Source organism: Microplitis mediator, chromosome 6 (genome assembly GCF_029852145.1).
Source record: "Microplitis mediator isolate UGA2020A chromosome 6, iyMicMedi2.1, whole genome shotgun sequence".
Lineage (NCBI taxonomy): Eukaryota > Metazoa > Arthropoda > Insecta > Hymenoptera > Braconidae > Microplitis > Microplitis mediator.
This window is the reverse complement of record NC_079974.1, coordinates 15,301,773-15,319,094: the sequence shown is the minus strand read 5'-3', so window position 1 is coordinate 15,319,094 and position 17,322 is coordinate 15,301,773. Positions and strand designations below refer to the sequence as shown.

Sequence of the window (17,322 nt, the reverse complement as noted above, 5' to 3'; positions counted from 1 at the left end):
CCGATACTCTAAATATATTTCTATATATATTTTTACGATTTATGGTTTTTAGTACGAGTGATTTTGACTTGCTGTTGGCTAACGACCCCTCAGTATCTATTTAAGTCAATAAAGTCAAATTTATGTTATTATTTGACTCGGGTACTTGAAAATATTTATAAATATATCGTATTTTTTTTCTTTAAATTTATTATCTTTTATTGTTCTATTTAACGATGTATGAAGTAAAAAATATAGAATATTAACAATTCAGAAGTTAGATAAAAAATAATGTACAAAGACCGTGATCTTTGACAATGATAAAAGTCAACTATCAGCCAGGGTTATTAAAGGAATATATATGTACATATTTTTATGTATACATAGTAAAAGGAAGTTGAGAGTTATCAATGGCCGCGATCTCCAACGGATAATAATCCGATCGATATTGTTAATGAACCATATCTGAACGTAAGAGAAAGCTTTACCGATATTTCAACTCTCCATAGTAGCGTAATAGTCAGAGTAGAAACCCAAAGTATGTGGTTACGCTATGAAATTCTAATAAACCATGTTTGACTATTTACTAACTAAAACTAATGATTCACACAATAAATATTAGCTTTAAAATATAATAACGATCGAATGATTTTATTAATTAAAATGCGTAAATTTTCAAAGTACAAGGATTATAATTTTTATTTTATCGTTGACAATTTATTGTGTATAATTTTGTGATCTCTTTAAATTTAGTCAATTGGATTACAGAAGAAGGATGCATCAATACTAAAAATAACTAATAATGTAACTGAAAAACTGATTGTTAATTATCGATAATTTATTATTAAATAATTTATCACTTCCATCCAGCCCGCCATGATGAATTTGGAAAATTACTGTCATTGACGGCGTCAATTAACTCTTGGGTTACAAAATCGGCTATAACGACAATCAAAACTTTATGCGGATTGATAAAAAGTCTAGTAACTAATTCGTTTATTGGAAAAAGACAATTATCATTGTACTCATATCCAGCATCTTTTGCGATAGTACGCCGATCGTGTATTAAGTCATCAAAACTAATGTCGTTGATGTAACATTTATGATGTCTGAAACTGCTGGCTCTTAGTGATTGGATGATATAGTTTAATTTATCATGCTGAAAAACTGCATCGTATGGATGATCCCGTGTTACAGTACGGTCATTTTGAATATGACAATGATGTTCGATATTGAAAGTACATCCTCGAAAAGATCCGTCGGTACTTGCAAGCAATATTTTGTCACGATACTTTCCAATGTGATCAGAGAGTGACCAATTTTTTACTAGCCGCCATCCACCCCAAATATTTGAAATATGGTAATCAATTATTTCACAGTTGTTATGATCGGGCGTAGTTTTGAAGAGCGCAGGATTTATTTGATGTAAAAATATTATTATAAATTCGCCAGGATTGTCATCGAGAAAGATAACTGTTTCTCTCAGAACGTCATAGAATTCGGTGTCGAGAAATAAAGTATTTTCATCATAAATTTCAAATGAATTTTCTTTTGGACAGACGGTAATGTCCAAAACTCTAACACCGTACTTCAATTGTTGTGCAAGGTTTAATTCTTGAGTTCGCAATTTTTTTTTATCCATTTTATATGACATCGATGAATGAGTCCCAATAAGTGCAATATCATTTAGTTTTTTTGAATCCGGCAATTTCGCTAAATATTTAATCCGCTGTATATATGGTTTATATATATATATTTGACAAGTCTTAGGACATGTTTCTATTAAGTGATTCAATATAACATAATATAACACCGTAAAAAATATAAGCCACTTCAACATATTGAACACTTTTTCAAAAAAAGGAATTGGTTTATTTTCTTGCTTTTCACTTGTGTTACTTACTTATCACTGGTTTATGTTTTAATAATGTTCTAAAATAAATAGATATACAATTAATTTATTTATCAAACGTTTTTTATTATTTTTAAAACATAAAAATTGTTTTTTATTTAGTACATTGACCCAACACTATATTTGTATTTGACTGATTGAAAAAAAAGTATATAGCAAAGTAAAGGAAATATACCAAGTTCAAAAGTATTTTATGAATCATTTGAAAGAAATAATAAACCAATTTTTTTTTTTCGTATTAATTGATTATTGTACATATAAACTAAAGAAATTTGAATTAGTATTTTTGATACAAATAAAAAAATAATTTTGAAAATCCAAAAGTGCATACTTCCAACTATCATGTTGTAATTTATGGTACAGTTATCGATTTTTTCTTTACTCTATCTCTCTTAAATTTGAAATAGTGAAAATAGTAACTATTAACTGTTTATTAGTGAAAAGTATGTCACTAATTCAAATAGTGGTATAATTTTCACTTACAATAAGTGATTGTTATGTGATTTTCATTAATTCCTATTTAGAGAGTATTTTTCACTATTAAACAACAAGTAATTCAAATTAACTCTTTTGAATATGGGCTTAACTCTCTAAATCTGAAATAGTATATATGGGGCATTCCACGCCAAGTTGACCACTTTTGAACCCGATCCCTTTAGATTTGGCTGAAAATTTTTTCTCTTTTTCTACTCCGTGAAAAACGGTTGTCATAATTTTTTCAAATTTTTTCACCCAACCAAAAAAAAGTTATAAATTTTTGAAAGAAACGGCTTTTTTTATTTTAAATAGCTATAACTTTTTCAAAATTCGACTGATTAGGACGTTTTTTTTTTTCAAAATTTTTGTTTTTGTATGTACTTTTCAAAAGAAAATACAAAAAAATTATTGCAACCTATCTTTACTGTTTTTTTGTAGATTTTTGGAAAAAATCAAAAGTTTTACAATGTTTACCATTTTTAATTTTTGATTTTTTTTTTCATATAAAACTTTGACATTTTCTGCAAATCCTTAAATTTTTTCAGGGTAATGTTTTTTCGATTTATATTTTTTATTCCCAATTTAAAAACACAATTTATTTTAACTAGCCTTATTTCTCATAACACCATGCTTAAAATTTTTGAGAGTGCTCAGAGAACTTTGAAGTTTGGAAAAAAAAAATAAAAACAAAAAATTTAAATGGTAATCATCGAAATAATTTGAATTTTGTTAGAAAAATCAAGTTAGAAAATAGAAGGACCTTCTGAATAATTTTTTTGTATTTTTTTCTGAAAAATACATTCAAAAACGGAGAAAACAAAAGAAAACGTTTCCGTTTGATCCATTTTTGAACAAATGCTGGGAATTCAAAAAAAATTCTTTTAACCATAAACTAATGAGTGTAGAAGAAATTCTTTTTGAATTTCCAGCATCTTATATTTTCTTCGTTTTTGAATGATGTTTTCAGAAAAAAATACAAAAAATTTATTCAGACGGTCCTTCTATTTTTAACTTGATTTTTCTAACAAAATTCAAATTATTTCGATGATTACCATTTAAATTTATTGTTTTTATTTTTTTTTTCCCAAATTTAAAAATTCTCTGAGCACTCTCAAAAATTTTAAGCATGGTGTTATGAGAAAGAAGGCTACACGGAGAGACAAATATCGCCAGATTAAGGATACGTATCGCTATTCTGGCTATACGCTGTATAGTCATCTTACTTAACGATACGCCGTAAAGCCAATTCAGCTATACAGAGTATCCTCACAGTGGATCGTCAAAATGACGATCCGTATCCTTATTTTAGGCATTTTATGAATCGCTGACATGACTATTGCGCAAACTCTGTATTTAGGCATTCGGCAACCGAGAACGATGATACGTATAGCCAATTTAGCTATACAGATCCTCACGCTGGCGATACAGATACCTATATCAACGAAACTACATATCGTTACAAAGGCTATTCGTCGTATTGTTAAATTACATAAACGAATACTTAACCTAACCCAAATACGTATCTTTATTCTAACGATACTATAGATTATTAAATTAATATGAGAGTATGCCTAAATTAGGTATACGAATCGTTATTCTGACGATACGTCATTTGAGGATACATTGGATAGTCATTCTGGCGATATTTTTCTCTCCGTGTAGTTAAAATAAATTGTGTTTGTAAATTGGGAATAAGAAATATAAATCGAAAAAACATTACTCTAAAAAAATTTGAGGATTTGCAGAAAATGTCAAAGTTTTATATGGAAAAAAAAAAATCAAAAATTAAAAATGGTAAACATCGTAAAATTTTTAATTTTCTACAAAAATCTATAAAAAAACAATGAAGATAGGTTGCAATAATTTTTTTGTCTTTTTTTTCGAAAAGTACATACAAAAACAAAAATTTTGAAAAAAAAAAAGTCCCAATTAGTCGAATTTCTAAAAAGTTATAGCTATTTAAAATAAAAAGCCGTTTTTTTCAAAAATTTATAACTTTTTTTTGGTTGGGTGAAAAAATTTGAAAAAATTATGAGAAACGTTTTTGATGGGGTAGAAAAAGAAAAATTTTTCAGCTAAATCTAAAGGGGTCGAGTTCAAAAGTGGCTGATTTGGCGTGGAATACCCCGTATACACTATTTTTCAGTATAGTTTTTACTGTTACAGATTCAGAGAGTAGTATCGTATATAACTTATGTAAAAAATGTCTAATGAACGAAATTTCAGTCCATTTTTCGAAAATCTATTCTGAGAATTCGACGGAAAACATTATTAGCCGTGTAATTAGTTATTCTTCTTGTACGTTCATTCGTAATTTTATTGCCGTGTTTATATATAGAGTAGATATGATTATCTTGAGCAAGTCGTTAAAAAATTTCAAAGCAACAATAGTGGCATTTGAAGCGCGCAAACGTATGATTAAAAAAAAATAGATAATTACAACTGCGTACAGCGATGAGTTACTCCCACCCACCTCGCCACGACGAATTTTCAAAATTACTGTCATTAATAGCATCAATTAATTCTTGAGTAACATAATCAGCTATAACAATATTCAATACTTCACTTGGATTGTCAAAACTTTCGGCCATCAGATAATTAATTGGATAAATACAGTGATCATTATTTTTATATCCACCATCTCTGGCAATCGCACAGCGGCTGTGTTCACCATCATCGAAGCTGATATCATTAATATAACACTTGAAAAATCTTAAGTAGCTTTCGGTTATTAAATGACCGATATACATCCACTTAGTATTATAATTTAATAATTTTCGTGGTATTTTATCGTCGTTTTGAACCATACACTCTTTTCTAATATCAAAAGTACATCCCCTAAATGATTTTTCAAAGCTTGCAAGTAATATTTTCCCGCGATACATTCCAATAGGGTCGTTGAGTGCCCAATTAGTTACTAGTCGCTTTCCACCCCTAATTTTTAAAATATAATGTTTTATAATTTTACAGTTACTATATTGATATGATTTATCCAGTGACGCTTTATATGTTTGACTTAAAAATAATATTATAAATTCACTTGGATTATCATCAAGAAATACATCTATTTCGTGCAAAACAATTTTGAATTTATTTTTTATTCGTTGTTGATTATAATAAAAATCTATTTCGAATAAATTTTTTTTTGGACGAATACCAATATCCAAAACTCTAACACCGTACTTCAATTGCTGTTGAAGATTTAAATCTTGAGTTCGAAATTCTGTCATGTCCGTTTTGTACGACAGTGATGAGTGAGTCCCAATAAGCGAAAGATCGTTTAGTTTTTTTGAGTTCGGCAGTTTCGCCAAATATTTAATCCGTTCCATGTACGGTCTGTATGTATATTTATCACAAGCCTTCGGACATGTTTCTATTACGTAATTAAGATTTATATTAACAAATATAATTATCCACTTCAACATACTTCACAATTTATTAAATAGCTCGCACTTTTTACTTGGCTGCGCTCAACTATTTTTTTTTTTAGCTCATCACTTTGAAATACGGCTTAATATGTCGAAAAATTTATTACGTTGTAGTTTTTTCTTATCGATCTTTTTTTATTACCTGCGAAATCATTTAAGTTATTAATACGCGTCCGGTTAAACCGAAATTCGTTAATTGATTGTTTGAAATGATATCATTATTTTTATAACTTTTTTTTTCCAACAATAAAATAGATTGGCGTAAATAAGTATCTAGAATCTTAATTAAAAATGTCTTGCGCAAGTTTATCTCGGGTTGATAGTCTGGTTTTCCGCGAGATATTGATAGATGCTTACATCATGGTGACGCTAAATAAGATTCATTGTTGGGAAATTTACTTTATTATTTTTTTTATAAAATTCGATCGAATTTAATAAGTGACAAAAAAAAACGTCATCTACTCCGCGTTCACTCCGCATTTTAGATAGATTTTTCGAAAATCTAACTATTATATTTGTCCTCATGGTCGATTTTTCAAGGAATTTTGTCACAACCTATAATAACTAGTTGAGTAGGGTTCAAAAATACCATTCGTTAAAAAATTGATATGTGTATGTATCTATGTATCTATATGGGATATAACGCAGTTTTCAGGACACGATTGCGTCTACAATTCTTATCAGATCTTAATGAAATTTTCTACACTTATTCTATGGGCGATTATCACGGTTAAGTTCGAAGATGGGCTCAATCGTTCGATTAGTTTAGAAGTTAGGGCTGTTTGAAATTTCCACGATTTTTCGAAAAAATCAGTTTTTATCCACTTTCAAGCTGATATTATTTTAAAACTAATACTCACAGACAATTTCCATAAAAAGTATGTGAAAGTTTCTCTAACAAGCTTTAATTTATGACCTTAAACTTTATATTTTGACCATTTCTTCAAATAATTTGATAGCCTTGAAAATTCTAATGGAATCAAAAAACGTTGAAAATATGGTGTTCATTCCACATAAGTTATGCATTTCCCATTATGATACAATTTTGTCAGTTGTATCTTATTGTGAACAAAATAACCTATACAATTCACTGCTATTTTATATTTTAAAAGTATTTCTTTTATTATTTATGATGTTTCAATCGTACCTGTACGTCCTATAATCATAACTGGTCTTGCCATCGTAAAAGCGATTACAATTATGATCTCATACTAATTAAATTTTCTATACTTCGTTTACGTGAAGGTTAGTTTGGTACATTACCTATATAATGTTTTGTCAAATCAACTGTCTGAAGTTCTCTATCGAAAATAGTCTTTGTCCTTTTTTACCCTCACTCTTAGAAAACGAGCCTAATTTCATATCATGACTATACACTTATACACTAACGTGTGTCACAAGATATGTATGTATATGAAACTTTTTGTACAGATTAATTGGAAAATCTACCGTCCATTTCGGCTGCCGAATGGCCTTTCTTTGACAGTGTATATATTTAATGTTGACAATTAATTTTTTCTCGAGGCAAAACAGACTCCAAAATTTTTTGAAAAAAAAATGTAAGAAGGGCAAAACGGGTCACTAAACATTTTTCTTATAAACTGCAATAAATTTGTTAAATTATTTAATAATGAAATTTTTCATCTATATGAAAGTATATTGATATCAAAGTAATGAAATTTCCTTACAAAATTCAATTTATATTTTTTCAATAAACTATTTGTACTGAAATAAATAATCAATACATAATATTAAATCACAAATAAAGTATGTAAAATAAAAATGTCACATAAAGTGATATTCCTTATATATATGGATGAATATTTTCAGTATCGAATTTCAAAGCACCATGTAATATTATGCATCATATGATTAATATATTTCCTATCTACTCTTGCATACTCGCAATATCTATAAAATCCTTCGAAAAAATTTATTATATTTATGGTCGGGCATGGCTTTATTCAATTTTCTGCTCAATACATTCAAGAAAATTAACGAAAAATAAAAAAAAAGCTCGATATCCTTGGAAACTTTATTTGCCTCTACTTTGCCCCGAATGTCGGCATAAGTTGTTTAGCCAACGATGGTTGGATTTAGACAACGTCCAACCGATACGAGTAAATGTTGATTCAAGAAAATCGAATTTTAGTTCGATCAACTGTACTTTCCTTCCATTTGTATTTTTATTAGTCCGCCTGTAATTGTACACATAAAGTTGCTCTAAATTTGTCGTTGATTTTTTATCAAAGTTAAATATCTCAAAATCTTTAGCTGACTATTGTAAAAACGTGAATGTAAATAAAATTAATTTTTTGCAAGCATCGACTTTTACGAATTTCAATTTTTATAGAAATATTTTTTCTTATTAATATTGAGATTTATGTCAATTAAAAATAAAAATTCTGAAGACCGCTTGATCCTGCCGGCCAGTCCTAAAACTTTCCGCTATTTTCGAACTCAAGAGCTCAAAAATACTATTGTTAATACATTTGTGAGCTCTTCAAGCTCGAGAGTAGTAATTGTGTTTTTGTTTATTTTACATCAGCAATATCTTCAGAAATAATGAACCGATTTTGACGTTAAAGGTGACATTCGACGCAGTTTTTTAATCACTATAACGTTAAAAAACTGTCATTAATTAGTTCAACAATTCGGATTTTATTAGAAAAAAACACTTTTTCGAAATTCCATCGAAAACGATTATTTTTGAACAAATGAACCGACTTTGATGGTTGAGGTGGCATTCGACGCGGCTTATAAAGTTTTAGAGCTAATTAGATTTTGGAATCAATCCATCAAGCGAATTAAAAGTTATAAAAAAAAAACATTTTTGAAAGAATTTTATTTTTGAAATATCTCTGAACGAGCCCTACTGATCAAGCTCAATTTTTCACAGCTTTTGGACATTGACAAGCCGCGTCGAATGCTACATTGACGATCAAAATTGCTTCATCCGTTCAAAAGTTACAGATATTTACATGCGTACATACATACACACATACACTCGGACATCATCTTGAAGTTAGTCAGAATAGCTTCCTAGAAGTTCAAAACGTCAAGATCTCTTAGAAATTCGATTTTTGAAAATCGGACCGAAACCAATAACTTCCCGAATTTTTGAAAATTTTCAATTTTCTCAGCGGGGAGTTAAAAAAATTAAGTTCTACTTAAATATAACAAATGATAATAACCAATAAAATTAATTAGATAAATGACTATAAGATAAAGTAATGAAATTATAGAACGAAATTGGAGATGAAGCTCAGCATGAAGCATGAACCGGCGTCTGTTATTGCGTAACCACAACCCCAACCCACGAGAAATTACAGCCCCGAGCGTGTTGAGGATGGCGCTGGTACAGAGCATGTAGTGTTGTACAATACTGTTACTTGCAGCCGTTATATACACTTAAATACTTGAGGCCAAGAAAAGTAGTATAGAGATGAGACCAAAGCGCTAGCTTGTGTACAGAGAATATGGCTTCGCCAACTTTGAAAATTATATAGATGTCTCAACTGTCCGACTTTCTACAGCTCATTAATTTCCATTTGTTCGTTTTGTCTTTTAACTATTTCAACGTCACTCATTTTTTCTTACTATCCACCTATTATTTTTTGTTTTTCTTGTAGCTACAACTTTTACAAAATTACAAACGTTCTATTGCAGTGAACTTGAAATTAAATTTGTCTTCAAATTAACTAAACAACAATTTTTAATTAATACTATCAGTGACAATTTGAATTGCGCATGAAAGTTTATAAATAAATAGTAGTTCATTTTTCGTGCAACAGTGAAATATTTAATAGTGAAAAATATATAATAATTGACAAAAAACCTTGGCTTCAATTTACGCAACTGCTTAAAATCAAATTTGTGATGAGCCAGAAGTTATACGTATTCGATATATATATGACTTGTTTTTAGATTGAGTTAGACGAGTATAGAATAGAGTACATATATGTACGTGATGTGATATGGATATATATCGTATATATTTGTTGAAGCTAACGCGAACGAACTTAATAAGCAGCTTCTCAAGATACGTCGTCAGCATGTGTTCATATATATGTATGTATATATATATATATATATATATATATACATATATATATATATACATATATATATATATATATATATATATATATATATATACATATATATATATATATACTGTTATTCGAGTGTGATGTTGGTGCAAGAAATAGAGAATAGAGAATAGAGGAAGATGTATAAAATAAAAATAAAATAAAATAAGTGAAAATAAGAAAAACAAAGAATATAATAAAAAGAGATAGGGGAAAAAGATTCATGGGTGAAATGGCGCCTCGGTGTCGCTGGACAGAAAACTGACTTCAATATGTCCTGTATGCACACAGGGATCCTGTCAGGAGTAATATTTTATCGTGACGGGAGAAAAAGTTTTCAAATCTCCTCCGCGTATCTCGCATGGGACGTTTTACAATTTCAGAGACGTCAAAAATGTCAATGATGATACAAATATATTACTTTCGTTTCACTTTATTATAATTTTTAGCATTTTAATTGAATTATTTAAAAAAAAAAACGTAAATAAGTAGATGTGGGATTTTGAAGTAAAAATAGAAATTTTCGAGTGTTGTGTAAGTTTGAAAATTGAAAAATTTTCCGTCAAGTCCCTTAAAGTGACTGCTAATTATTTCATTTTTCTTTTGTTTCAAACTTTCGTAACTGGCTCAGAAATTTAAATTTTGTAATGTTTCTTGTTATTTTACAACTTGGCTCAAACAAGCAATTAACAAAAATTGGTGAAGGTTTCGAAGTTAAGCTTCACCTATTTTTGCTTAAAAAAAATACTTATTTGTAATATTGAAGAATTTAAACATTTTAATTAATCGCGAAAGTTTGAAAAAATTGACAAAATCTTATTGACTCTGAGCTTCTTAAAACGATATTTTGAGAACCCAACACAGACTGCTAGAGTTGAACGTTTTCAGTTTTCAAATTCCTGTAACTCATTATCAAATTACGATTTTGCAATTTTTTTTTCAATTCAATTTTCGAGTCATCAAAATGATGACATGGCAAAAAAAAAAATTAAATCGCCAAAGTCACGAAAAAACTTTCTCGACCAAAATGGGTGAAGTCTCTGTACATTTTCTGAAAAAAAGCAGAAACAATTTCCAATAGATGTAAAAAAAAATAAATCCCATTGCATAGTACACGGACTTACAGCAGTAAGCCGTTGACTTGTATTTATTAACATTAAAAAGTTAGCTATTTAGCGAAGTGAGAATAACTCGAAAGTTTATAATCGAGAAACGAGAAAACGGAGCATTGGTGTACAAGTACAGCAAAGTAGTTGTTTTGAGTTTTCAGTGAGAGCTTAAAGACATCCTCCGAACTCTCGACCTCATTAAAGTTGCATTTCCGGTCGGCGGCGCTTCTGTAATCGAATGAATTTTCCCAACGCCGATTAACGAAAAATTATAGTCCACAAGTGACATCAACTGTACACACATAAATATAATAAATAAAAATACAATTTAAAGAAAAAGGCCATTCGGCAGCCGAAATAGAAGTAGATTTCTCGAAATATATTCATTATTGAATTGCTAAATGTTTTAATAATAGTAAGCAGCATTAGAAATCCATGGTATAAAGTTTGAATCATAATATTTTAAATAAATTATCCAAATTTAAGTATTAACTTGAACGATATGTGTGCTAAGATTCATTTAGATGAAGTCATAGTGGTGTGATTTGAAGCTTTTTTTATTAGTTTCAAGATGCTAATAACCCTCTAAAAATGAACTAGTGAAATTCACTGCGAATCAGTGGATAGTCACTATTTTTACAGCTATAAGTATACCACTAATTCAACCAGTATACTTATAGCTGGTTCCCAGTGAATATCCACTTATTCGAAGTGAATTTCACTGATTCATTTTTAGAGGGAACGAAATTAATCTGCAATGTTTCATTCAAAAGATATTGAGAGTTGAAGCCATAAAGTTTTCTTTTTAATTTTTTCAAAGTCTTTGATCTATTTGAAATGATTGTCGAAATAGTCAGCTAAATAGAGAAAATTAAAGCTAATTTCATGAGCTCTCAGATACATTTGACAGAAATGAGCTATCGCTTTCAACTCAAAAGTTATTTGGAGAGAAATTGACAAAAAACGATTATTTTTTCTTTGAATTTGAAAAACTTCAAATACCCACAACTTTTGAACTGACCGACCGATTTGGCTCATCTTTGAACATGAACTAGATTTTTACCCAAAAAATAACTATGTTAAGTTTCATTCAATTCCGTTTGGAATTGTAATCGTTATCGTGTCCACAAGCCGGGTTTTATCCCATATAGGTACACATACATAGGTTATGACAAAATTCTTTAAAAATCCCACCATAAGGACAAATGCAATATCCAGATTTCTATGAGAAATCTACTCAAAACAATTGTTGGAAAATTTTAAAATAATTCTATTCATAAATTAGAAGGCAATATCATTGAAGTATTTTGAAACAGTTTAAAAACATGTGTCATATGTAATAATTATTAAGATAATGGACTTTTGAGTCGTGTAATTAGGCTTGAAGCTTTTATTTCTTATGATGTATGTGACACTAGACGTGAGAGCAATCCGTTGATTGAATACACGTGTTGGAGAAAACCCAAGCTAACAAATATAACTATGTCAAGGCGGTTTTTACGATTTCAGTTTTTTTTCCCATAACCCTGAGTTCAAAGTCACCGATTTGTAAATATAATAGGTCAAACAACTTTCGACATATCCCTAATTCATTGCTCATTCTTTCATTTTGTGTAGCGTTGACCTGAAAAAAAAAATGTATAAACATCGGTATATTTATTTTGGTTCATACTTTTTCCAGATGTTTTAACTTGGAAATCGTTCGAGTAGAAATTTAACAAGTACATTCACCTTTCGCGTTCAAAAACAGATTATATAAAAAAAAAAAACAAAAAAAAAAAAAGAGTTAATAGTAAAGAAAAATATTTGAATATTGGTGCTATACTACTCTATATTTTATTTTTTTACTTTATGTATATATATTTTTTTTCTACACAGGTTTTGTTTAATTATCGCGCTATTGATTTGAAATTTTTTTATTTGCAGTTTTTTATTATAAACAGATCGCGGATGAATAGATCACGTAAAAATCATTCGTTCGTTTTTTTTCTTTTTTTGTGATCGTGAAAGCTCATTCGTATTTATTGCGCGATGCCAAGTGGGTCAGGGTGCTTTGAATTCTCTCTAATTGTAACGTGAGACCGTGAAATTTTCATGGCATTTATTTATTATCGAAACGCGCTTTAAATTCTATGTAAATAATCATTTTTTCATTCATTGAAACAAATAATTTTTATAATCCTAATTGTTTACTCGCCAAAATAATTAAATCCAATTATTAATTTTTCTTCAAACACTAGAGACTCGAGATATATTTTTTTTTTGCTGATAATTTATTATAATTAAAATTACATAATTATTTATTTGGTATTCTCTTTTCTTTGTTACAGCTGCTGAAGAACTTAGCGATATGGGCACGACTTTACCGTCCGCACCAACATCTCTTGCGCAATATCCAAAGCTCTGTGAATTACGCCGGAAGTTTCCAGTATTGTATCGCGTTGAATTTCAGGTGAGTACTTTTTACATTTGTTTACACTTCACTCCTTTTCTTTATGTATAAACTGCATCTATATATACACGTTTTATTATTATATTATACTATATATTATTATTATTATATTTTTTTATCGCTTTATTTTCCAACAATATTTCTTTTTTTTATGTTCTTACTATGTTTTTTACTTAAGCATACCTCTTATATAAAAACCTCAAAGAATTTATTGCGTGAAAATATTTTTATATACTGTAAAAAACACGAAAAAAAAAAAACTAGTAGATGAAAATAAAATATTCATATACATCTTATAAAAGGAAATTGCATGAAATTGAATGCTTACTATAAACGAATACAAAATATATGAAATTTATATAAATTTAAAAATATTGCTTACTTTAAAATTTAACTATAAATTTTCATTTTTATTTTAACTAACGGATCAATAAAAATATATATGTAGAAAATTTGCGAAGTGAACGCGGATTAAATCTGAAGCGAATGTGGAGTGGATGAATTAATTAATGTAACAGGCCCGAAGTCCACATCCGTTTTACGAGAGGCCGTTTCCGCACTCTTTTGGGCATACACGCATTTCGAAACATCCTCATCACCCACTATAATATAATGATAGCGAAATATTGAGCATAAGCTCATTATTGGCTTACCCTAAGATAGATGATCAGATCAAAGATCCTTTTGCGTGTGGGTGTCTCACCAGCAGCCACTACGAGTCCCTACCTCTCTTGGGCCAAACACTACTATCATATTAGGAAATAAAGAACTCTAGTCGAAGTGGGCTTGGAAAGACCCCCCGTGGTACCAATTCTCTGTATTGGTCGACAAGTTGCTTCGTGATAAGACGCAACTTCTCCTTAATATCCTAAAAAGGGCTTCCTCCATTTATAATCACTAAGATTTCAGACATGCCATTGTCACAAACTTACCCTCATCCATCACTAAGCGATTCTTTAATCTTCGAGCTTTTTAGACACCATGATATTATCTACATCATTTAGATTTTAATCATAATTACATAGAGAAAATACTTGATTGCTGTTTGATTGACAACTTGTAGAACTACAATACATTCAATTCACCCTATATATTTACTCTACAAATCATTATTGATGGCAAATATTTAAACTTTTACTAAAGTTCTTGTAAATCATTTTTCTTGCGGTTAGAGAAAAATAAATTTGTCAAAGAATGGGTTCGAGATTCGACAGAAATCATTCGGTAGGTCAGTATTTGTCACTGTCTCAAAGCTTTTCATGCTGGGATGCGTAAAAAAAAAATCTATAGCCTTAGAATGTACAGTGAGTAAGTAACTTGCTAGAGTACAACGGCAGTTAGTAAACTATTATCAACTCACGGGTGAGATGCCGGTTAGCAAACCATTAGTAATTCGTGATATGCCAGTTAGTAAACTATCAACAACTGAAAGTTGAACCTCTCCAAAATGTTTTGTTGGCAAATAATATACCTAGCATATAAAAATCTTGAGTTTAATTAAATTATTATTGAATTTATTAGTTGTAAATTTGAACACAAGAACCTTCTATACATGTACATATATGAGTATAATTTGTTTAATACACAATTCGAATATTAAACACACTCTGTTTTGTTCGCTTAATGCCGAACGTGCCAACAGCTTTGGAAACTTGGATAAAGTTTGATGCAGCTTTAACAAGTTCTAGAATCTCCGAGTCTATGCAAAAGTTTACATATACATATATCTTCATACATACAATCTATAATGATGAATCTATTCGAAGCATCGAATAAACTTAAATGTGGCAAGTTGAGCTGACACGTTAAATATTGAAATGAACGTAAACCATTGAAGACTGAAAGGTTTTATTTATTTCCGGTGGATGCCAATAGAGTGAAGATGGTACTACATAAAATAAATCTATGTTTGATAAACATAATATATATATATATATATATATATATTGAAGACAAGTCGAGTGAAAATCCTACGAGAATGCTTTTAGAGTGTCACCAAAAGGGAAAGAGAGAGGAAGTATCGAGGTCGACATCGATTTCTCGTTTGGCTCAAGATTCGAGTCGTGAATCTCATAGCAACGGCTTTCCGTCTCGCCTGTTTGTCGTCGTCATTGAACGTGCTTTTTCTTACTATTATCCTCTCTATACCTATACATATGTACTTATATATTCACATAGACAAATATATTTCAGATTTTAGTATTAAAATCACAGAAAAGTTTGCGTGGGTTTCAAAAAGATAAAAGATGAAATAATAACAAAAACTTCGATCATTGAACAGTTTTTTTTTACTTTTAAATAATTTTGACAAATAATAGTAAAGAGTAGAAAGTTATTATGAACTCGGATATCAACTTTGATGTTTTTGATTATTCCATAGAAATACTGGGTTTTGTAATATTCAAGTTGGTACATTTGTCATGAAAATGCATAAAAACTTGTTTTTCTAAGTTTTAAAATCAGAAACTTTGAAACGGTGGATTATATTAGAATATCGTTCAAACTCATTTGTATGTGCAGCCCGACAGTTGAACTATTTCCAGTAGTCTTTTGTGTAAAATCACTAGGTGAAAAAATTCATACATGTGGAAAAGATTCTTTGATTATCTTTAGGTTTTATTATTAAAATAAATAGTACGCGGTAAGAATACAAATAATAGGGATATTGTTTTTTTTTTCTTAGTTTGTTCACTCTATTTTAGACGTCTTATTTTTTTGTTGTGAATATCAATATATTTGCATGTATGTATGGTAATATGTACATAGTATAGAGTAGCGTGTCGATAGAACTGGCATTCAAAGACAAGAAATCAATATATAGTACCTTTCGACGTTTCAACATTTATGACAAGATAACTGGTGAAAATGATGAAAATCTTTGGTAAAAATATATATGAAAAAAAAAAATTACATGTTTTTTGTTAATTTTACGGTCGACTACCGGTTATAAGCCTGTTGTATTTTATGATTTTAAATGTTACACATAAAAAAAGGATTTTTTTGACGCAAATAATTTTTACTCTCTTCAAGAAAATTTTTAGATGCCCTAAGAAATATTTTGGATTATGAATTGAAAACTAAAATTTTCTTGGGGTAAGAAAAATTTTCTTACGCCAAGAAAATTTCTAGTCCTAAGAAAACGTTTGTTTTCATTCCACAATGCAAAATTTTTCTTGCACTTATAGTGCTATAATAAATACGTATTTTTTTACTTTACTTTTTTTCTCCTCTTTCGAGGAGGAACTTTACTCCGAGGGGATTAAATAAATAAACAGTCATCCGCCCCGCATTAATTCCACATTCGCTCCAGATTTCACCCATCTTCACTTCGCAAATTTCTTACAGTGTAGTTAATTTGAATCATTAATTTGTCTATATTGCACGCCTCATAACGCGGAGCGTTTGAGGTAATGCTCTACTCTCAACATGTCAAGGTCAAGCAATTTTTCTATTGTTGGTTTATAATTTCGAAAATTTTAACGGAAGCTCTCTGGTACGATACTCGAAAGAGAGGTAAAGTGGGAGAAGCTATTTGGACTCAGTAACCGCCGATTAAGGGAAAGAGACTTATATTTTGTTTACTGTATATTTTTATTTATGGATGAAAAGAATTTTTCGTTAAATTTTCATATCCTTCGAAAATATGAATTCTCGCTAAAGTAAAAAGTTTTATGAAAACAACGTTTTGGTGAAGAAAAAAAATTAAACAAAAAAATACATATATCATAAAATAAGTTTTAAAGAGACAATGATTTTATATATGATATTAATGCACATTCAATTTACCGAGCAATATCGAAACTTATATTCGATCTTGTAGCCTATCTGCCGGGAACGTGACCACGGGGAAGTGAAATAAAAAATAAAGAGACCA

At 29.5% G+C, this 17,322-nt stretch overlaps 1 protein-coding gene across 2 annotated transcripts in view; it reads left to right on the top strand.

Moving 5' to 3' along the window:
• LOC130669900 (protein bicaudal D) overlaps positions 1 to 17,322 on the top strand; it is a 94,417-nt gene that overhangs the window by 55,489 nt on the left and 21,606 nt on the right. For both annotated transcript variants that reach the window (XM_057473049.1, XM_057473048.1), the window contains exon 3: positions 13,327 to 13,448. In XM_057473049.1, coding sequence (XP_057329032.1) covers positions 13,327 to 13,448 — 122 coding nt within the window. The remainder of the gene's footprint in view (positions 1 to 13,326; positions 13,449 to 17,322) is intronic.